The sequence below is a fragment of the Squalius cephalus genome (genome assembly GCF_949319135.1).
Source record: "Squalius cephalus genome assembly, chromosome: 10".
In the NCBI taxonomy this organism is placed as follows: domain Eukaryota; kingdom Metazoa; phylum Chordata; class Actinopteri; order Cypriniformes; family Leuciscidae; genus Squalius; species Squalius cephalus.
In genome coordinates, this window is record NC_137131.1 from 38629391 (window position 1) to 38652256 (window position 22866).

General features: G+C 38.0%; 1 protein-coding gene across 1 annotated transcript in view; it reads right to left on the reverse strand.

Annotated features, from left to right (window-relative positions):
• Window positions 1-523: 523 nt before the first annotated feature.
• Window positions 524-22866, reverse strand: part of abcc4 (ATP binding cassette subfamily C member 4 (PEL blood group)) — a 48912-nt gene continuing 26569 nt past the window's right edge. The window contains exons 14-30 of the mRNA XM_079882905.1: window positions 21380-21476; window positions 21085-21294; window positions 20713-20850; window positions 20577-20614; window positions 18637-18740; window positions 18399-18545; window positions 13024-13103; window positions 9718-9868; window positions 9458-9577; window positions 9259-9369; window positions 8424-8524; window positions 7549-7740; window positions 7222-7467; window positions 6117-6289; window positions 5908-6013; window positions 4635-4769; window positions 524-1364 (exon numbers count right to left, since the gene is read on the reverse strand). Of these exons, the coding sequence (XP_079739031.1) occupies window positions 1275-1364; window positions 4635-4769; window positions 5908-6013; window positions 6117-6289; window positions 7222-7467; window positions 7549-7740; window positions 8424-8524; window positions 9259-9369; window positions 9458-9577; window positions 9718-9868; window positions 13024-13103; window positions 18399-18545; window positions 18637-18740; window positions 20577-20614; window positions 20713-20850; window positions 21085-21294; window positions 21380-21476 (2239 nt within the window). The 3' untranslated portion in view covers window positions 524-1274. The remainder of the gene's footprint in view (window positions 1365-4634; window positions 4770-5907; window positions 6014-6116; window positions 6290-7221; window positions 7468-7548; window positions 7741-8423; window positions 8525-9258; window positions 9370-9457; window positions 9578-9717; window positions 9869-13023; window positions 13104-18398; window positions 18546-18636; window positions 18741-20576; window positions 20615-20712; window positions 20851-21084; window positions 21295-21379; window positions 21477-22866) is intronic.

The following is a 22866-nucleotide window of genomic DNA, read 5'->3' on the forward strand; positions in this document are numbered from 1 at the left end:
TTACAATTATGCATGGTTTTACTTAATTTTGATGCAATGGGTTTCCTCACGTTTTTTTTAAAGTTGTCAACTGATCATTTTTTACAGTGCAGATTATATTACCTAAACTGTGTAATGTAATAGATTACATTACTAACAACAATTTTTATCATGTAATTTGTATTCAGTTGTGTAAGTAACCCACCCAGCACTGCCCCTGATCCGTACGTAAATTCCCTAAAAAGCTGTATTCATACTACTAGTGCAATTCAAGCTACATGTTTTGACTGGTTAGCATGACAATTAAATAAAAATACCCATCAAAACACAAACATCAATTTAAGAAAATGATTGAAGAATGAATACAAAAAACATGTTTTGTGTAATACCAAATGTTTAATCCAAATACAAGAATCTGATATGACACAATTTCAAACACAAATTCGAACATAACTGCAACTTTTGGACAGTAAACACTGATTCTTCAACTCACTGTTACTCAACACCACTTTCATTCTCACAGTTCCAAATTCACAAAAAAAAATTATAAAAATAAAATTATTTTTTTAAAAGTTGAAAAGAATCAAGGACAGCATTACATAAAGGATATATTTAACAAAAAAGTAAAAGTTCAGCAGAGAACTGTCTTTACATTCTATAAAAAAAAGACATTTTCAGAAAGATTGTTTTCCAGCAAATATGTTTATCTATAAGCTGTCTCTACAAAGTGTTTATTGTTTTTGATTAAGGCAAATGGAGTGTCATAATAATAATAATAATAATAATAATAATGAAACAGATGCTGTTTTAAAACTTGACTACTTTCAAGAGCCCTCTCAGAGCAGAGTTGTCTTAATATTCAGAAGGCCTTATCGTGTCGTCAGAATCAGCAGCTTTTTAAGGATCATGGAGTATAAAGGCACCGGTAAAACTAAATTAGTCTAGATCATAGCATAGTGTTTCATTTGAGCGAAGGCAAGAAATCTCTTTGACCCATAGCAGTCCTGTACTATACTAACACATTAAGGCACGTATTCATAATCATAATATACAGTGTACAGCCAAGTGCTATCACGCTGGAGAAATCAGAGCGCTGGTGTAGAGCTGAACTGGGTCTTCCTCTCGTGTGACTGCAGCCTGTCCTCTCTGGAGATGTTGGCGTGTGTACGCGTCTCCTGCTCCGCTCAGCCTGGTGTCTTGGGCGAGGGAGGCAGAACTTGTGGCTGTTGCCTTCCGCAGAAGCCGAGGATGCTGGGATAGCCGTGCCCCGTGTACATCATCCACTCTCCAGGCTGTTACAGGGCAGTCTCGAAGATAATCAAGCTGCCATCTCCAGTGGTGGCGAAACCGTTGAGCTGGTGGGCCGGACTGTGGTTCATGTAGGCCTGTAAACCAGAAGAGACAGAGCACGGTTAGTGTGACGTATATGCAGTGCTGGGTAGTAACCGATTACATAATCAGATTACAAAAATTAAGTACTTGTAGTTGTATTCCGTTTAAGGGAATGTTAAAACGGAATATAATCCAGTAACATTTTTATTGATTCTTCCCAAATCTTTTTTATCTTTTGAATTTTTCTTTTTTAAAAAAAGCTCATCGCATATACAGTGAGGAAAATAAGTATTTGAACACCCTGCTATTTTGCAAGTTCTCCCACTTGGAAATCATGGAGGGGTCTGAAATTGTCATCGTAGGTGCATGTCCACTGTGAGAGACATAATCTAAAAAAAAAATCCAGAAATCACAATATATGATTTTTTAACTATTTATTTGCATGATACAGCTGCAAATAAGTATTTGAACACCTGTCTATCAGCTAGAATTCTGACCCTCAAAGACCTGTTAGTCTGCCTTTAAAATGTCCACCTCCACTCCATTTATTATCCTAAATTAGATGCACCTGTTTGAGGTCGTTAGCTGCATAAAGACACCTGTCCACCCCATACAATCAGTAAGAATCCAACTACTAACATGGCCAAGACCAAAGAGCTGTCCAAAGACACTAGAGACAAAATTGTACACCTCCACAAGGCTGGAAAGGGCTATGGGGAAATTGCCAAGCAGCTTGGTGAAAAAAGGTCCACTGTTGGAGCAATCATTAGAAAATGGAAGAAGCTAAACATGACTGTCAATCTCCCTCGGACTGGGGCTCCATGCAAGATCTCACCTCGTGGGGTCTCAATGATCCTAAGAAAGGTGAGAAATCAGCCCAGAACTACACGGGAGGAGCTGGTCAATGACCTGAAAAGAGCTGGGACCACCGTTTCCAAGGTTACTGTTGGTAATACACTAAGACGTCATGGTTTGAAATCATGTATGGCACGGAAGGTTCCCCTGCTTAAACCAGCACATGTCAAGGCCCGTCTTAAGTTTGTCAATGACCATTTGGATGATCCAGAGGAGTCATGGGAGAAAGTCATGTGGTCAGATGAGACCAAAATAGAACTTTTTGGTCATAATTCCACTAAACGTGTTTGGAGGAAGAAGAATGATGAGTACCATCCCAAGAACACCATCCCTACTGTGAAGCATGGGGGTGGTAGCATCATGCTTTGGGGGTGTTTTTCTGCACATGGGACAGGGCGACTGCACTGTATTAAGGAGAGGATGACCGGGGCCATGTATTGCGAGATTTTGGGGAACAACCTCCTTCCCTCAGTTAGAGCATTGAAGATGGGTCGAGGCTGGGTCTTCCAACATGACAATGACCCGAAGCACACAGCCAGGATAACCAAGGAGTGGCTCTGTAAGAAGCATATCAAAGTTCTGGCGTGGCCTAGCCAGTCTCCAGACCTAAACCCAATAGAGAATCTTTGGAGGGAGCTCAAACTCTGTGTTTCTCAGCGACAGCCCAGAAACCTGACTGATCTAGAGAAGATCTGTGTGGAGGAGTGGGCCAAAATCCCTCCTGCAGTGTGTGCAAACCTGGTGAAAAACTACAGGAAACGTTTGACCTCTGTAATTGCAAACAAAGGCTACTGTACCAAATATTAACATTGATTTTCTCAGGTGTTCAAATACTTATTTGCAGCTGTATCAAACAAATAAATAGTTAAAAAAATCATACATTGTGATTTCTGGATTTTGTTTTTTAGATTATGTCTCTCACAGTGGACATGCACCTACGATGACAATTTCAGACCCCTCCATGATTTCTAAGTGGGAGAACTTGCAAAATAGCAGGGTGTTCAAATACTTATTTTCCTCACTGTATATGTTGGTAAAGTCTTCTCGATTTGTTGAATTGCACACACAAGCCACTAGTTCAGGGAGGCAACAGCACTTGAACACTATATATATTCAAGTAAATAATTGAACACATCCGCATATTCACGGTTCTCTGATGTTGATTAATGGTCACATGCAGGTGAACAAATAAAATGTTTAATATTTTTTAATATGTGTTGATTTGTTTTTATTGATTTACTTTAAATTGGACATTTTTATGATTTAATTATTAACTTTCATGAGCTTACTAACCCCCTGCACTTCACAAACTATAGAAATGTAATATTGTGGAATACATTTTCTTTCTCTTTACATTTTTATATCAATATGGTATCAATAAAATTGTCCTATTTAAATCAATTTGATATATGAGTTGGGTCAAAAGTAGAGATGTCAAATCGATTAATTGCAATTAAACATACATTTTTTTGTTTAAATATTAAATTTTTAATCTATCTATCTATCTATCTATCTATCTATCTATCTATCTATCTATCTATCTATCTATCTATCTATCTATCTATCTATCTATCTATCTATCTATCTATCTCACACACATACATATATTATGTAAACAAAAACTTTCGTAAGATGCGGTTAATCGTGATTAAATCGATTTGACAGCACTAACTAATCCAAAATAATCTAAAAGTAGTCAGAATACATTACCAAAAATGTGTAATGTAACCGATTACGTTACTAACTACAATTTTCATCATGCAACGCACTACAATTTGTAAGTAATCTACCCAGCACTGTGTATATGACCTTTTAATGAGACCTGGAAAGGGATGAAAGGCGTCACTCTTTTCCCAAACCTTCCCTGACAATGCTTTCCTAAACACAGGGGACGGAACACAGGAGGCTGAATGGAAGTAAAAATCCCCCCTTATTTAATATCATTATTATGCAGTAATCAAAACCTCTCATTGTATTTAAAAGCACCCATGGCTAACAATGAGCGTAAAGACAAAAAGAAGAAAAAGCACCTGGTGTTCCGACCCACACCCCCCGCAGATACACCGAGAAAAGTCCCGACAACACAAAGCATGGCCGACAAACAGTTGGCCACACTATCAGATATACTCTCAATTGAGTCGGCATTCAGAGCGCACAAAGGCGGAGTGGTCTAATATCAGGTAGATGTGTGCTTGAAAGCCCCGGCGGTCAGCTCCAGAGGGGCCGGCACAGAGAATGAGCTCACCGGCTGAACGAGGCGGAGAGGAACCCGATCCGAAGGGAGAACAACATGCCGCTGAGGAGGGGGAAACTAATACTGACTGACAGCACAAAGGCCTGGGCTCTTTGAAACACGGCGTATTGTGGGTTTCTGGCACAGGTACATGTGGCACATATTTGGCGATGGGACAGGGCGACATGGACCGGCGACTTGGACTTGTCCTATGGACATCCGGTGATCTGCTCACCTGTTTGGCGGTCTGGAGGAGCGAGGATGCCTCTGCCTTTCCCGTCTGCTGCACCATCTTGTACAAGATCCCGTTCTGGTTCTGTAGGAGAACGTGGGGGGCGTCATACTCGTGGATCCGACCAGCGTCCAGAACCTGAGAGAAAAATAAACAAATAAATAAATAAATAAATACTGGAACCAAATGATTTGTGACATTAGGATCCGGTAACTGAAGTCCGATTCATGAATGAATGACTTATGATCTGGTTCTTTTAAATGAACCAAAGAAAAAGGACTCAAAGATCAGTCATGAGTTGGTCTATTGACTACTTTCATCATGTTCGACTCAAAACGAAGAACATGCTATTGTGATATGTGCATTTAATGCTTGTAAGACTTCAAATTGCACATAAAAAGTACTGTAAAGTAATATAAGCTTGATGGCTCCTGGTTATATACTGTAGGTCCCAATAAACACTAATGTAGTATGGAAAAAAGCAGGATGAAAACTTAAATTTCATGTAAGAACCATGCAGGTTTAGAAAGATATGAAGGTGAGAAATTATTTTTCACTATTTCTTTAACCCTCATAATGCATTAAAAATCTGCATTTGATTTTCATAACTTAATATTTTTCAACTGAAACCATACTGCCTCTGAATAATAACTTCTCATTAATAAGTGAATGCACAAAAAAACAGTTTTGAATGTTACTTATTACCACTTTATTACTACCTTTACCCCCTTTTTTTAATTCTTGTAATTAAGCAATTGAGAAATTTCAAATTTAACATAAATTACAGAAAATTTCTCATAATTCTCAACATTAACTGCTCAAATTGACTGCTCAAAAACAATTGAGTCAAATTAAATATACTTATTTTATTGGGATAATCTTTCACTTTCAGATAAAAGATGATACATTTTTCATGCTGTAACGGTTCATCAGTTGGCAAGAATGTTTATGTTTATCAACAAAATTCAGCACCAGAGAGTTAAATATTTTTTTTTTTAAGTATTTGAGGCAAATCGAACAAGTAAAAAAAAAGTTTGCATAACATCATATGTAAAGACTCAGTTGATGTTTGAATAAAATGGACTCTACTGTAAAAGGTGTAAACTTTTTTTTGTTGTAAATTGTGACATTTTTTTTCCAAAAAATTAAGAATTACATGCATTTTGATAGCCTTGGCTCATTTACAATATTGTTTTCTGTACTAAAACTATGCATCTTCTTCTAGGTCATAATGGATTGAATGCATTGTGATAGAGCTCTCCATCTCTGCACTCACCAGGATGCGGTCACTGTCTATGATAGTGTTGAGTCTGTGTGCGATGGTGAGGACGGTGCATTCCCTGAACTTTTCCCGGATGGTTTTCTGGATCAGCTCGTCTGTCCTGTAGAGCACATGACATACATTTAAAGCTATACCTGAGATTGTTGAAGGTCCTTTATAATCAAATAAAGCCACTCTGAGAGCTAAGCAAATAAAGGACTCACCGAGGGTCCACATTTGCAGTGGCCTCATCGATGATGAGAATACGGTTCTTCCTCAGAATAGCTCTAGCTAGACAGACGAGTTGCCGTTGGCCCACGCTGAAGTTTGATCCTGACTCAGCCAGTTCTGTCTCGAGCTTACCAGGCAACTCCTCCACAGCAGCCTTCAGCTGGACCTTTGAGCAGACCGCATATGTCATAAGTCAGAGATCACTTATTAATGTAATAAGTAATTAATAATTAATGTAAATCTACTGGCGTAAAAGGTCACACTGAAAAATGGATCTATGGGCCCATTACAAAAGAACAATCTTGGGTCGTTCCACTCAAAATCGATATAAAAACCAGCTAAAAACCTCTCAGGCCACAAAAACCCAAAATTATTTTTCCATTGGCTTTTGGATTATTGCAGGCAATAAGCTCTATGACCAACAAAAGTTTATGATTCATACACATGTTGTTTATCATGATAATTCTCACAAATGTACACACCTTTTATGAATTTTAAAGCCTAAATACAATCGGCAGGAGTAAAAAGCTAAACGTAGGCTATAGGCGAACTACACCACGATTGCTTGACTTCAATGTCAGCACCATTAAGCTTCGGACAACTCTTTCAGTCTTTTTTTTTTTTTTTTTTTTAATCCACAGTAAAAAAATTATCTAATCAATAAGTTATGACAACATATGTGTTTACATTGCTTTAACTCATCAAAAGTTAAGCAATTTGATGTTTAATGTAATTTAAGTTGAAATGACTTAAACACCAAGTTGATTGTACTTAATTTAAGGCAGCAACTGGTTTTTTTTACAGTTTAGTTTCCCTAAAATTTTTGGAGTTAGAATAGGTTAAAAGAGTGCAATTATAAACACGATGAGGCTGTAAAAGCGAACTAGTGAGTTTGATGAGTTTTCCTGTTCAATCCGATGTGATGATTTTTAATGTTCCTGATAACCTCTGTAGTCCCATTTAGCCAAAAAACCCCACTGACTTCAGAGCGATGGAATCGGAAGTGCTAAAATGTAAACTCGTTTTCGGGTTTTGGCCTACAAAAATTATGTCATCCCTGCTGCAGGTCTCTATTACCGCGAGTGTGTGCATGTTCACCTCTTCCAGAGAGTTCCACAAGTCAAGGTCTGAGTGCTGGCCGAAGGGGTCTAGGTTCTTCCTCATGGTTCCTGTGAAGAGTACGGGATCCTGCGGGATGATTGACATCTTCTGACGGAGGTCGTGCAGGCCGATCTCTGAGGTCAACACTCCGTCCACAAAGATTTTACCATCTGGCTCCATCAGACGGAACAGTGCTGAAATCAGGGAACTTTTCCCTGCACCGGTCCGTCCAACGATTCCAACCTGATCAATGCAGAGCAGCAAACATCAGTGCAAATGTCCTGACAGACTCGTATGATAAACTGGAGCTGGTGCTGGGCTCACCTTCTCTCTAGGTCTAAACATGGCGGAGATGTTTTTGAGGATGACGGGTCCATCAGAACTGTAAGAGAAGTTGACCTTGTCGAAGGTTATAAGGCCCCGATTTGGCCATTCGGGAGGGGGGCGTTTTTTGGTTTCCCAAGGTGCTTCACTTTCTAGCTCTGTGTACTCTAACACTCTCTCCACTGACGTCATCTAGAAGGACACATCGTTCAGAAAGCAGATCAATTTATGTAAATATGCCCACACACACACACACACAATGAGAGGTTTACGTCAGTGGATCTCAACCATTATGACTTCAAGGCTCCTCATTGTCCACAACAATATTTGATATAACAATATTTTTCCGTCGCCTTCGGTGCATTCATATGTTGAATTGCACAAGCTTATTTTGTCTTTTAGATCAAAAGATCTGAAAAAACCCATACATTTACCCGCCCGTAGAAATCAGGACAGAAGTGGTTGAAAGTGGACAAAAGAGACGGATTAAAACACCAGGTGTAAACAGAGCCATAGACAGCATTCTTACCATCAGCATCAACCCGCAAGGTACTTCATAACCGAGTTAAAATGCACCATATAGAAAGCAACTTGCATGCACATTACAGAAATAGCACTCCCAATTGATGAGTTTGATGTTCTCATGTTGCTAAGCTAACAATGCAATACTCCTATAAGAACAGTATTTTCAGTAACTCTGCGTTACTAAATAAAACAAGCATTCAATTGACCATTATTGAGAGTTTCTTAAAAGTAATTTATATAATCAAAATAATTATGAATAGTAGTTCAGGAGGATTATTTGATTTACCAAAGTTTGAGGCAGTTTCATGAAATGGATATTTCAGTAAATTCAAATACTTCAAGGTTCTTACCATGTTCTCCACCTCGGCACTCTGTCTAACGCCCCACTGGAACATTCCCATTAGGGTGAGTGCATAAGACAAGGCCAATCCCACATCTCCCGCCCTCATACCTGTGAGAGTCAGACATGATCAACACTTCATTCACAAACTGGTCTCAAAAAAAAAAGATTCAGCTGGTACATGGTACACAACTGTAAACGCATGAGCTTGAAACGGTTGACATTAATCCTAGGGAAAAAAAGATGTTTCCACTGATAATGATTTGAAACATCAATTACAAATTTATTTTCAATGAAAGTTGGTGATTTGAAGCTATATGACCATCAAAGACCATTAATTCTTGAGACACGTCCCACATAACATTTTGACTTCGTATAGAATAAATGTATGAACGCAATCAAAAACACAGTAAGAACAGTTATTTTAAATTTGAATAATATTTCAGTTTTCTATGTTAATACATTTTAACATGTATTTTTTTCCTGTGATGCAAAGCTGGATTGTCAGCATCATTACTCCAGTCTTCAGTGTCACATGATCCCTCAGAAATCATTCTAATATGCTGATTTGATGCTCAAGATTAAAAACTGAATATTTTTTTCGAAACAAAGATACTTTTTATATAAACATTATGCATTTAAATTTAAATGAAAGTGTTTAATTTCACAGCTACTTTTTGTCAATCCCATTAGATCTTTATGAAATGCATAATAATTATAATATTTCTCCCCCTAGTTGTGCAGCTTGTGTTGTCTCAGTACTCAAGATCCAGTGCACTGCCACCATGAATGCCGGGGATTGTGTTTTAGTGTGTAGTGTGTATGCTTTGATCTGGATTTCTCACTGTCTTTAAGAAGAAGACATCCAAAGGCTGTGATGGTCACAAACACAGAACACATTCCATCCAAGCGCACTGCAAACCAGCGTGAAGTGGCCAAGAACAAGAACCAGGCCTCTGTAGGAGTACACATCACCTTTTAAACAACACACTTACAAGGTAAGAGCTAATCTGAGTCCTGAAAGTGACCGACTCCTTTACTAACCTGAGTGCAGGTCTTGATGGGCATCAAACGTTTGCTGAAACCTTTCCTCGGCTTTAAAGGCACGAATGGTCCAGAGGCCTTGCAGTGAGGAAGACAGATGGGAGAACACAGGACTTCGAGCTGTAGGAACGCAAATACACACGGTCATCAACATCAGAACGACTAAACGTACAGGACACACAAAGAAAGATGCTCTGAAGAAACATTACCGAAGACGATATTATTCTCAGATTTGACAGAAGACATTTGAAGATGCTTACTAGTGGATTCAATGCGCTTGACGTCTCGAGATGTCCGCAGGAAGTAGCGGCGTAGAAACAGGAAGAATATCAATAGGGGCAGCACAGGAATCAAGATCCAAGGGATGACTGAACAAGCCACAGCAATGGTTCCGATGATTTGAAGAAACACCTGTAGTGCATAAGAGCATGAAAAAGGGAGAGATATACATAATAAAAATTGAAACATACATTTAATTTATAATACAGTAAAATAAAGTATAAAGTGTTCCAAATGGAAAGAGAGCTGTAGAAACACTGCGTCACGGTGGTTGAATGCTGGCTCATTAAAAGCACTTTGTGGTTTTGGCTGCTACTTTTGACCACAAACATTAATCAAAGAACACGGAAGAAAAACAGTGAGGCTGCCATGACAGCATGACTCGACACTTTCTGAGTGAGATCTCACTCAAATTACCCATAATCCCTGCAACCATGTTAACAATTTAAGGTTAGTATGGGAATGACCACAGACTATGGCAGAATACAAACTGACAAAAGCATTACTGTGCTCGTGATTTTGGGACTCGCCACATAGAAGATCCACAATAACGTCAGAGTGAGATCTCCCTCTTTAAAACTATTTAAAGAAAACGCTTTGGTCAAAATGCCAGCGTTGTCATGTTCAGGTAATGGAATATGAGAATACTGTGTGTGCACTATACAATGTATGCCTACTATTTCACAAAAATAGTAGTACATACATATGTAGTTACAACAATTCCAAAAAGTGGTATGCATTGCTGCTGTCACATGCCCTCATCATGTCGCATGTTTAATTTAGTAAGTGGCATTCAGTAGGGGTGTCTATACAATATGTATACCAGTGGTTCTCAATACAGGGGCCGGAGCCCACTAGGGGGCCTCAGCAAGCCGAAAACTTCTAAGTTGTCCTTAAAATAAGAAAAACAAGTATTAATATAAGCTAAAAGTAATTTTAAGTTTTTTTTTTATATAGAACCACCACCACGATTCTCATGGACTTGGAAAAAAGGGATAGGTAAGGTAGTTTAACTCTTTCCCCGCCATTGACTGGATTTTCCGGCTTTCCGTGTTTTCACTGTTATACGGTAGGGGGCGCTATTACACATCTTCTGAAAGAGTACTGAATCTCCAGATCAAAACACAGTTGAAGAAGATGCAGGAACAAGCAATAGCATATCCAAGCAGAGGCATAGGTAAAATAACGTGATCATCAACATTTAACACGTTACTGAATGAAATGTCGACACAGGATGAGCTATAGGACGGTGAAGCTTTGGGGGTGTTGATGGACTCGATCTATGCAATCCATTTTTTGATCATCGTCCTGAATCCGATCTGGATGTAGTCTTTAACAAAAACGTGTTTTTCTTAGCTTTTTGCTCAAAATGTTGCTTTTTTATGAAACTTACCCACATTCAAGTGTTGATTAAAAAAATGCATAAAGCTAGAATAAAACGTTCTTTAATTCCTATCCAGTTAATCACAAACGACTGGAAAAGTCTTGCAATTCATTAAAAAGAGTCCCACATTGAAAAACATTCAGATCTTAAAACTTCTAGAATCTTGAAATTTAAATATTCAGAAACTAGGAATGTTGCCCGTAGATTAAAATTGTAAAAAAGTTGTCATTACATCAAATGTACCAGATTTTGCCAACACAGAGTCAAGCTGTCGTAGTTAATCTGGTTTTTCTTCTTCTTTTTTGGCTTGTAGAAGTTCTGAATGCCCGGTCACTTAAAAATTTTGTAGCCAAAGTGGCCGGTGAGTGAAAAAGTTAATTTCAAACCCTGCACCTGACCAGTCAAAAATCACCTTGCTTTAATAGGAAATCTTAGCAAACTTTTAGTCATCATAATGGTGTCGACTTGTAGTGTTACCGGGTGCAAGCATTCAAAGAGTAAACATTTAGTGGGAGCGAGTTATTTTCAGTTTCCAGTGAAAGATCCAGTGCGTTGTAGGAATTCCAGACATGTGAATTCGTAAACATGAAGAGAACTCTGTGGCAGAAAATTGGAAAAACATCCATGTTTGTAGTCAACATTTCAAACTGGATGACAACGGACACTGTTTTAGGCAAAACACAGGGGAAAATAACAGAAAGCCACTGCCGTTCTGTCAGTTCCGCTCAACCCGGCCGAAGTAAAACGCTGTCGCGTACAGGTAAAAGAGCTGTTACCATAGTGTTCCATTTTTACCATAATGCTGTTTACAATGTTGACAAAGTACGATACAATTTTCAGTGAAAAACCTACTCTTGCAACAACTGTTTTGTTAATAACCCTCAGTCGATCTGGCTGTCTAATGAGTAGGGATACAAAAATGCAGAAGTACAATCTATAGTTTTCATAGAAGCCCTAGAGCTGACAAAAGTCAGCCGAAAAACACGTTATGCAACATCCAACAGACTTTTATAGACAAATAAACAGGAATTTCAAGGCCCAGGTAACACAGAGAAAGAGTAAACATTGTTCATTTACATATACTACCGACATTGCAACAACACAAATTGGGTTCAAAATCGGCAAACTTTTTTTAAAAGTGATTTTACTAAAAATAAAATGAATGCATTGGGAAAAGTTTCTTTCATCTTCACTTTCACTAAACAGAGGAACACAAAAAGTGTATTGGCACTAGCACGAGAAAATGAAACAAATTATATTAACTTCCTTCACGATTCCTTAAACTACATGTGTCGATCTCAAAGTCAAAGTTTCCCCACTGTTGATAATGACACTGGTATCTTGTGTCTGTATATGTGTCACCAGTGTATGTATCATTCCGACTTGAAGCCACCAACACTGGAGAAATAGTACAAGCAGGACAGTGGTATGCTATTCTTTAGGAAGTATTCAACAATGCATGCTGACTTTGCTGCCACACTAAAGGGAACCAATAGTGAGAGAGGACTGTGGGAAAGGCTAAGTGACTGCAGAGTTTTCTCATCCTGAGAGAGAACAAGAAAGATTCTGCTGCCCCACACAATGAAAAGCTCCTTAAAAGAAAGACTATTGTACTTCCACTCAGTCTGTCAAGCTTCAGACAATAGCGCTCTGAGCACATAAAGTGACGCCTGTCCCCCACGCATTGACCACATTGTCATTTGCCAGGGGAAAAGCCACAATATGTTGTTAGACTACAACACTTGGTTTACCAGAGCGAATAATAATGCGTATGGCCACAAGTGATGGGTGCTCTAATATAGCCACGTTACCAGTGTGCAAATTACACAGTGTTTAACAGACGCTCAACTACAAAACTTGCTTTACTAGGAAATACTTCTAAGCAAACTAAGCAATAGCAAACCTGGATAAAATCCACAAATGTCCAGGGAAGTAAGGAATCAAGTTGGCCAATGTCTTTGGAGAACCGGTTGAGGATTCTTCCTGAAATGAAAAGAGAAAAACCATTTAGCAAACACAACAGCTTCCAGAACATCTAATGAGCTAGACAGGACAGCATGAAGAAGGATATCAAGAAAAAAAAGCCTCATTAATACAATGAAATTCTTGAATATAAAATCTTCTAAGCATAATCTTCTATTGTTATTTCTTAGAAAGTGACAAATAGAATAATACAATTAACAAAACTGCTTTATTGCTTGTTAATATTTGAATAAGCTTTATCGAATCGAAGTCATGACACTCTTTTGTCACTGAACCATGAAAGCACCACTAATTAAAAAGTAGAAATGCTGACAGTGACATACTGGGCAAACTTTTCGGTTGCATTATTTTATCAACAAACAACAACAATCCCATAATGCCCTTCACTTATCTAACTGGTTATGATAATACTGGCCATAAAGGCCTTTAACCTACAATTTGAATCACTGAAAGGATAATAAATGACAGATTAAACAAATAAGGCAAACAAAGGAGAGCTCAATCAACAATGGCACCATGCTGGATATCTATTTGTCATTTGTCAGAAATGTTTACAGCTAATTATGCTAAGATTACAAGTTCCAAAGAACTGACAGACAAACACCCACTAGTGCTAACCATTCTTTATTACTAGAGACCATATATTATAAACGATAAAGGCTAGAACGTAGAGACACAGGATACAGTAGTTGTGGCAATTAATCCACAACACAAGCTTATTCCAACCATAAAAGTTGTTCTAAATGTGATTTCTGTGAGTGCATCTCGCAGTAATTGCGCCTCGTGTGTGTGCTGCTGATAACAGGATCACGGAAAAGGGCTCCAACTGACTCTTCAGCAGTCATAAAAACTATCTATTAGACTTTTGAGACTTGTAAATGCTCTTTTGCTCATGTTATCAACAGTAACACCCCGATAAGGAGACCACGATGACAGAACCCAGGTCTGCTGTTTGCTCTTTAGAAGGTGAGAAGAAACTACTCTATACTGGTCATATCTGGATACCACCATTATCTAGCACAACTGTCATTCTAATACGCTGATGCATCTGTACATTCATAATTTATCCAATGTTTCTTGAGCATAAAATCAGCATATCAGAATGATTTCTGAAGGATCATGTGACACTGAAGACTGGAGTAATGATGCAGAACATTCAGCTTTACCACCACAGGAATAAATTACATTTTTAATATATTAAAATAGAAACCATTTATTTAAAATGGTAATAATATTTCACAATATTATTGTTTTTACTGTATTTCGTATAAAGCATAACAATCATTACGCCCATGGAATGTCTTTATAATGATAGGTGTTCCAACAGAGCAAGTTTTGATGGTATCTCCAAATAATTTCATTAATTACTATACAGGTCAAATGTTATAGCAAATAAGGTGCAATAAAAACCATCAGAGGCTTATAAAAAGCTACAGCTCAGATTGTTCTAATAATGCTTTATGACTTACTAATCCAGACCATCATTTTCTATTTTGTTTTGTTCTATTTTTCTATTTTCTATTTTCTATTTCTATAACAGCCAGTGAGAGCTGAAGGATTGCACCTCAATCCAAACACTTTACACTTCACGCAGCCAATGTACCTCACTGCATGAGCAAAGGCCTAAAACGCTGCCATTTACACAATGCTCCAGAGTAAACACTGAAATCCAGGGTAAACATCGAAGACACAGCTTTACACTTTCCTCCTCCACTGAGGAAGTCTGGGAATCTCTTTAAAACAGACAAAGTGCACCTCAAAAACTGTGACTGCTTCTAGATGAATGTCATCCAGTACCCAGAAGCACTAAGTGCAATAACATTCAATAGCCACAATCCGTACAAAAGGAAAACATAAGTAGCTAAATTTACCATGGAATTACAGTAACATGTTTCGTTTGGAAATGTACCATGGTATTTTCAGGACACAAAAGAAAACCCAATAAGCAATAGACACTTACAGACATACCACAAAGTACCATGGTAACTATATTATTTTATAAAGAGGTATAGTGGTAATAGCAAGGTATTATTGGAGTACAATGCTAGCACTATGTTATATTTATAAAAATGGTATCATTCAGTAGTTGGTATGTACATTTTCAGGGATTTTCATAATTAAATGTCATTCAAAGGAACAATTAACACAAAATATGTTGAGGATTCCAAACACCATGTGTAATACATACAGAGTATATACATTTATATACATTTTTACTTTATATAAAGTAAAAATTGAAAATACACATACAACTTCATTAAAACATTTGACTTTGTGGATGATGAAATGTGTTGGACATTACTTTGACTTTAAATTTAAGTTAAACTACCATTCAAAAGTTTGGGGTTATATACAGTGAGAAAAATAAGTATTTGAACACCCTGCTATTTTGCAAGTTTTCCCACTTGGAAATCATGGAGGGGTCTGAAATTGTTATCGTAGGTGCATGTCCACTGTGAGAGACATAATCAAAACAAAAAAAAATCCAGAAATCACAATATATGATTTTTTAACTATTTATAAGTATTTGAACACCTGTCTATCAGCTAGAATTCTGACCCTCAAAGACCTGTTAGTCTGCCTTTAAAATGTCCACCTCCACTCCATTTATTATCCTAAATTAGATGCCTCTGTTTGAGGTCACTAGCTGCATAAAGACACCTGTCCACCCCATACAATCAGTAAGAATCCAACTACTAACATGGCCAAGACCAAAGAGCTGTCCAAAGACACTAGAGACAAAATTGTACACCTCCACAAGGCTGGAAAGGGCTACGGGGAAATTGCCAAGCAGCTTGGTGAAAAAAGGTCCACTGTTGGAGCAATCATTAGAAAATGGAAGAAGCTAAACATGACTGTCAATCTCCCTCGGACTGGGGCTCCATGCAAGATCTCACCTCGTGGGGTCTCAATGATCCTAAGAAAGGTGAGAAATCAGCCCAGAACTACACGGGAGGAGCTGGTCAATGACCTGAAAAGAGCTGGGACCACCGTTTCCAAGGTTACTGTTGGTAATACACTAAGACGTCATGGTTTGAAATCATGCATGGCACGGAAGGTTCGCCTGCTTAAACCAGCACATGTCAAGGCCCGTCTTAAGTTTGCCAATGACCATTTGGATGATCCAGAGGAGTCATGGGAGAAAGTCATGTGGTCAGATGAGACCAAAATAGAACTTTTTGGTCATAATTCCACTAAACGTGTTTGGAGGAAGAAGAATGATGAGTACCATCCCAAGAACACCATCCCTACTGTGAAGCATGGGGGTGGTAGCATCATGCTTTGGGGGTGTTTTTCTGCACATGGGACAGGGCGACTGCACTGTATTAAGGAGAGGATGACCGGGGCCATGTATTGCGAGATTTTGGGGAACAACCTCCTTCCCTCAGTTAGAGCATTGAAGATGGGTCGAGGCTGGGTCTTCCAACATGACAATGACCCAAAGCACACAGCCAGAATAACCAAGGAGTGGCTCTGTAAGAAGCATATCAAGGTTCTGGCGTGGCCTAGCCAGTCTCCAGACCAAAACCCAATAGAGAATCTTTAGAGGGAGCTCAAACTCCGTGTTTCTCAGCAACAGCCCAGAAACCTGACTGATCTAGAGAAGATCTGTGTGGAGGAGTGGGCCAAAATCCCTCCTGCAGTGTGTGCAAACCTGGTGAAAAACTACAGGAAACGTTTGACCTCTGTAATTGCAAACAAAGGCTACTGTACCAAATATTAACATTGATTTTCTCAGGTGTTCAAATACTTATTTGCAGCTGTATCAAACAAATAAATAGTTAAAAAAATCATACATTGTGATTTCTGGATTTTGTTTTTTAGATTATGTCTCTCACAGTGGACATGCACCTACGATGACAATTTCAGACCCCTCCATGATTTCTAAGTGGGAGAACTTGCAAAATAGCAGGGTGTTCAAATACTTATTTTCCTCACTGTGTGTATATTAATATATATATATATATATATATACACACATATACATATATATATATACATACACAGACATACATACAGACATACATATACATATATACATATATATACACACACATATAAACATATATACACATATATACTTTTATTCAGCAAGGATGCATTAAATTCTATTTTAAATAAAGGCTGTTATTTTAAGTAAGTAAACTTAATTTATATATCACCTATCACAGATAGAAATCACAAAGTGCTTTACAAAGTGCAACAATTTAAATAAAAGAACAATAAAACACAGATAAAACTATCAGAGCTAAAAACAAAACATAAAACATAAAAGCCCAATCAAAAATAAAAATAAAAATAAAAATAAAGATAAAAGCTTGTCTAAATAGAAGTGTCTTCAGCTGATTTTTAAAAGAATCAACAGATGTGAACCAGCACATGGTTGTTTTATGTATTTAACATTGATAATAATAATCAAAAATGTTTCTTGAGCACCAAATCAGCATATTAGAATGAATTCTGAAGGATCATGTGACACTGAAGACTGGAGTAATGATGCTGAAAATTCAGCTTTGATCACAGGAATAAATTACATTTTAAAATGTATTCAATTAGGAAATAATAATTGAATAATATTTCACAATATTACTGTTTTTAGTGTATTTTCGATCAAATATACAGTGTTGTTGAGCATAAGAGACTTTCAAAAACAAATAAAAATTACCGACGCAAACTTTTAATGTATAAGATGTGTATAAGAACACGCAGTACATATCCAATGGATAAAATACAGCTATACCGGTCAGGTGAGATTCCAGGTGAGTGTTGCTGCATGACACACTGAGACTGACAGATGAGCTGTGCTTTTGACATGTTTATATTAACTCACTATCACACGCAGTGAATGGAAACAGTTTTTATTTTTATAAAAATATACTCCAACACTGTTTAAGTTGAGTCCACTTTACTATTACAAGCTGAGTATTAAATAACAATTGATAATCTTAATCAAATTACTTTATACAAATTAATCAATCATCCATTAATAATGAACATCCTCATCTATTATCAAAGTACCAGGGTACCACTCTACCACAGTATTTCTTCTGATCCCTATATTATTGACGGATAATATATGGAGTCTGTGTATGAGGGATTTCGTTTGTGTAACTGCACATCAGCAGAGGTTTTCCAAGAACAGATAAATTGCTCATAAGACTAAGAAAGAGGAAAGGAGGACATTTCACAGGATGTGCTGCCCTCTGTTGGTCACTTTCAACACTGCCTTTCAAACTACCTTGATAAACAGACACAGGAATATAATAACCAAGTCATTCTTATGTTTGAACTCACCAATAGGGTTGATGTCAAAGAAACGGACCGGGGTTCTCAGGATGCTGTTGAACATACGGCTGTGTAATGTCTCCGCTGACCTCACCAGACAGTTAAACGTGATCAGAGCACGCGTGAAGCCGAAGATGATGGTGGCTCCTGTTAAGCCTGATGATGAAGAGAAGCAAAGATACACAATTTGGAGACATATGAAACATGGATACATTTGTACTTTGGCTGCCTTCGATCATGAGCATACCTGCATAGATGCCCAGATAGAAATCCAGGTTGAGGGGTTGAGTCGTGTTAGTGCCGTTGGTTAAAGTGATGTTTGTGGAGTCCAGCTTTGCCTGCTCTGTGGCCCTGTCAATCACAAAATAATGACATTACAGAAGCTAGTAATAACCAGAACATCACCGCATCCGTTGTTTCACAAATTATCTGTGATTCATGTCTGGGGGCATTTTGATCATCACTTAAATCTACACATAACAGGAGGGTTAAGTAAAATGAATTGAAAGGTCATTTTAGGTGTTATACCATTGAGTTTTACATTTTTGCCTACTTTGATTTAATTATTGTATATAAATTTATTAAGATACTTTTTCAAACAATTTTTAGAGTGACTTTTCCACAAACAAGACTTTAAATTGAAAATGTGCAAAGATAAGGATATATAATTGAATGAATATAATGTATTGTTTATAAAAAATAATATAATATAATATAATATAATATAATATAATATAATATAATATAATATAATATAATATAATATAATATAATAATATTTGGTGGGTACATGCATTATATTGCATATGATGTGTGCTGGTCAACTAGTCTAAAATTAAGAAACCCCTAGAAAACAGTAAAAAAAAAAAACACTAGGAACATTGTGTGTACATTTAAGATAGGCTACTTAATTTATTATTCCAATACCCAAATATGATACTAAATCCCACAGAAAAAAGGGCTTCTATTTGTGACGTGCTGTCTTTGCATTTGAACATTGCACATTTTAAACAGGACATGCATTAGCTGAATAAATGTTAGCCAATACAAACATATTTATAGAAAACAGATGACAATGTATAGACAGGAGTCCAATAATAGCAAAACAAATCACTTAATCTAAAAAGAATATCAAGTATAAGTTAGACGAATCCGACATTTAATGAGGGCTGTGTTAACAGTAAAATACAAAATACAACCATTGTATAATACAAAATGCTTTCTGACATTCTGACAGAAAAAAACACAGGAAAGAACAAAATTTAAACTTAACCCGTCAATATTCATTTGACTATTATCCTCTCTCCCTGTGTGATATATGCATGTGTGTGTGTGTGTGCATAAATATATATAATTTTTTGGAGAAAATGCTTTACAGTACTTTAAAGGAGAACTCCGGTCAATTTTAACATTGAGCTCATTTTTTTGTACATTTGGAGTGCTGTCAATACAGAGAACAACGACAAAAATCGGTGTTGCCTACACCGTGTTATCCTCTTTTTAAAATTTGCACCCTGTTGACTTCAATGGGGCAAGTTTTAAACCTGCTTTTAGCCTCTTAACATCCTTGATGTGTCATTACAAGTGCACAGCCATTGTGAGTGATTCCTTCAGAGTCAACACGCGGTGAATCTGACTACAGTAGATGTGAAAGATATGAATAAAAGTGATGTTTATTCAGCCAGCGCACATACCTGTATTTACATCCTGTTTTCGGTTGAAGTCCACAGTAGTCGATTGTCGAGTTCGGGCGCATGATCATAGGTACTAAACCTATGTGCGTGAACTCGACAATCGACTACTGTGGGCTTCGACCGAAAACAGGAAATAAATACAGGTATGAGTGCTGGCCGAATTAACATCATTTTTATTCATATCTTTCACATCTACTGCAGTCAGATTCACCCGTGTTAACTCTAAAGGAATCACTCACAATGGCTGGGCACTTGTAATGACACATCAAGGATGTTAAGAGGCTAAAAGCAGGTTTAAAACTTGCCCCATTGAAGTCAACAGGGTGCAAATTTTAAAAAGAGGATAACACGGTGTAGGCAACACCGATTTTTGTCGTTGTTCTCTGTACTGACAGCACTCCAAATTTACAAAAAAATGAGCTCAATGTTAAAATTGACCGGAGTTCTCCTTTAATGCGCTGAAAATGGTAACTTAGCAGCAAAGAGCACTCACCAATATGAAAGCCACCAGTCCTGAAGGACATAAAAAACCTATGGAGCAGAAAACAGCATTAGCATGAATCTCAGCGTGCGAGCGAGGTCTTTCAGTGTATAACTCTAAACCGCAGTAGCACTGCTATGCCTTTTACCTGTGCCAGAAGGTTGAGGAGCACAAGAAAAATCAACATGACGGCGTTTGCTCCAGCTCGAAAATATTTCCAATACACGCGAAGACCAATGGTCCCCTCTAAGCGCGTCTCCTCGACCATGGTTTGCACATGCTCCATCTACACATTACGAACAATTTTAGATGAAAATGTCTCTGTTTATGATCAGACAGTAATTAAAATCCCACCAATCCACTAGATGAAGCTATTGACCCATCTGATCTGTATATGTGAATGTACAGGGAAAGATCCCCCCCCCCCAAAAAAAAACAAGAGATTGAGTGAATGTGACTATTTTATACTATTCCTCACAATACTACCGGACAGTGGCGGAGAAGTCAAAAGCACACCTACCGGCAGCTGATCGGATTCATCTTTAACAGATAGAACAGAGGAAGTTAGGGAATGACTGGAGTTCTGGGAGAGGGTCCGAATGCGGGGGGAGCGAGGAGCCTCTCCTTTTTCACTCCCACCCTCCTCTTCCTCATCCTTCTTCAGCAGAGAGGTGAAATCCACTCCTGACTGCTGAAGCTCAGAGTATGTGCCGCTTGCCACCATGTGTCCCTGTGAGAGATTAAAACGATTACATCTTGGCTCATTTATTCACAGATGGAATGCAAATTGAATGGTGTGCAGTGCCACAGCTCACCTCCTTCAAAACCAGGATCTGATCGGCAGCCTTCAGGAACTGCAGCTGATGAGTAACCAAGATCCTGGGCTTCTCCTTCAGAATACCACAAATACAGCTGCAAGGACAGTCAGTGCTCTTAATAATCACCTCAAAGAAAACGTTAACATAAGAGTGAAAACTACAACAATACTCATGGTTCAATAGTTTGAGGTTGGTAAGATTTGTTAATGTTTTTGAAAGAAGTCTCTTATGGCTGAATTTATTTGATCTAAAATATGGTAAAAATAGTAATACTGTGAAATTTATATATTTTAAAATATAATTTATTCTGTGATGACAAAGCTGGATTTTCAGCATCATTACTCCAGTCTTCAGTGTCACATGATCCTGCAGAAATCATTCTAATATGCTGATTTAATGCTCAAGAAACATTTTAACGTCATTAGCAGTACACTAGCGGTTACATTTAGTCATTTAGTCATTTAGCAGATGTTTTTGTCCAAAGCGACTTACAAATTAGGACTAAATTAAGCGAGTCATCGTGAAGAGGCAAAAACAACGCAAGAAGTGATCAAAATATGAAGTTCAGGCATTGTTCAGAGTAACATAAGCCCGATAAGGGAGGATTAAAGGAAAAGGAAAGAATTTATATTTATTTATGCGTTGTTTTTTTTTTTCATTTATGAGGTTACGTATGTTATGCTCACGGAATAGATGGGTTTTCAGCTGTCTTTTGAATGTTGTCAGGGATTCTGCGTTCGGATGAGGGTGGGGAGAGCATTCCACCAGCATGGAACTATGAATGAGAATGTTCTAGAAAGTGATTTTGTAGCTTTCTGTGATGGAACCACGAGCCGTCGCTCGTTGACCGATCGTAGGTTTCTGGTAGGGATGTAGACTCGTAGGAGTGAGTGAAAGTAGGAGGGAGCTGAGCCTGTGATAGATCTGCAAGCAAGCGTCAATGCCTTGAACTTGATGTGAGCAGCAAGTGGTAGCCAGTGCAGAGAGATGAACAGAGGAGTGACGTGGGCCCTTTTGGGCTCGTTGAAGTCAGGACGAGCTGCAGCGTTCTGAATCATTTGTAGAGGTTTAGTCGCACATGATGGAAGTCCAGCCAGAAGAGCATTGCTGTAGTCAAGCCTAGAAATGACCAGGGCCTGAACGAGAAGTTGTGTTGCATGCTCAGTTAGGAAAGGCCTGATCTTCCTGATTTTGTGCAGTGCAAACCTGCATGATCGAGCTGTCTTTAAAATGAGCAGTTGAACAACTTCCCATTTTTGAAAATCAACGTTTCTGTGGTTGAAGTCGAGTCGCTGATGACGCCATGAATGAACAAATAAGCCTGAACCTCGAGCTTAGACTTGAACTCGGGTTTTCTTGTGCACAGTTATGGCATATGACACAGTGCTCCTACATAACAGCTTATTTTTATCAGTTCTTTTGTCTTGTTCTTTGGTTGTTGTATTTCTTACAGATTTCTGCTCTTTCTAAATCAGATACAGATA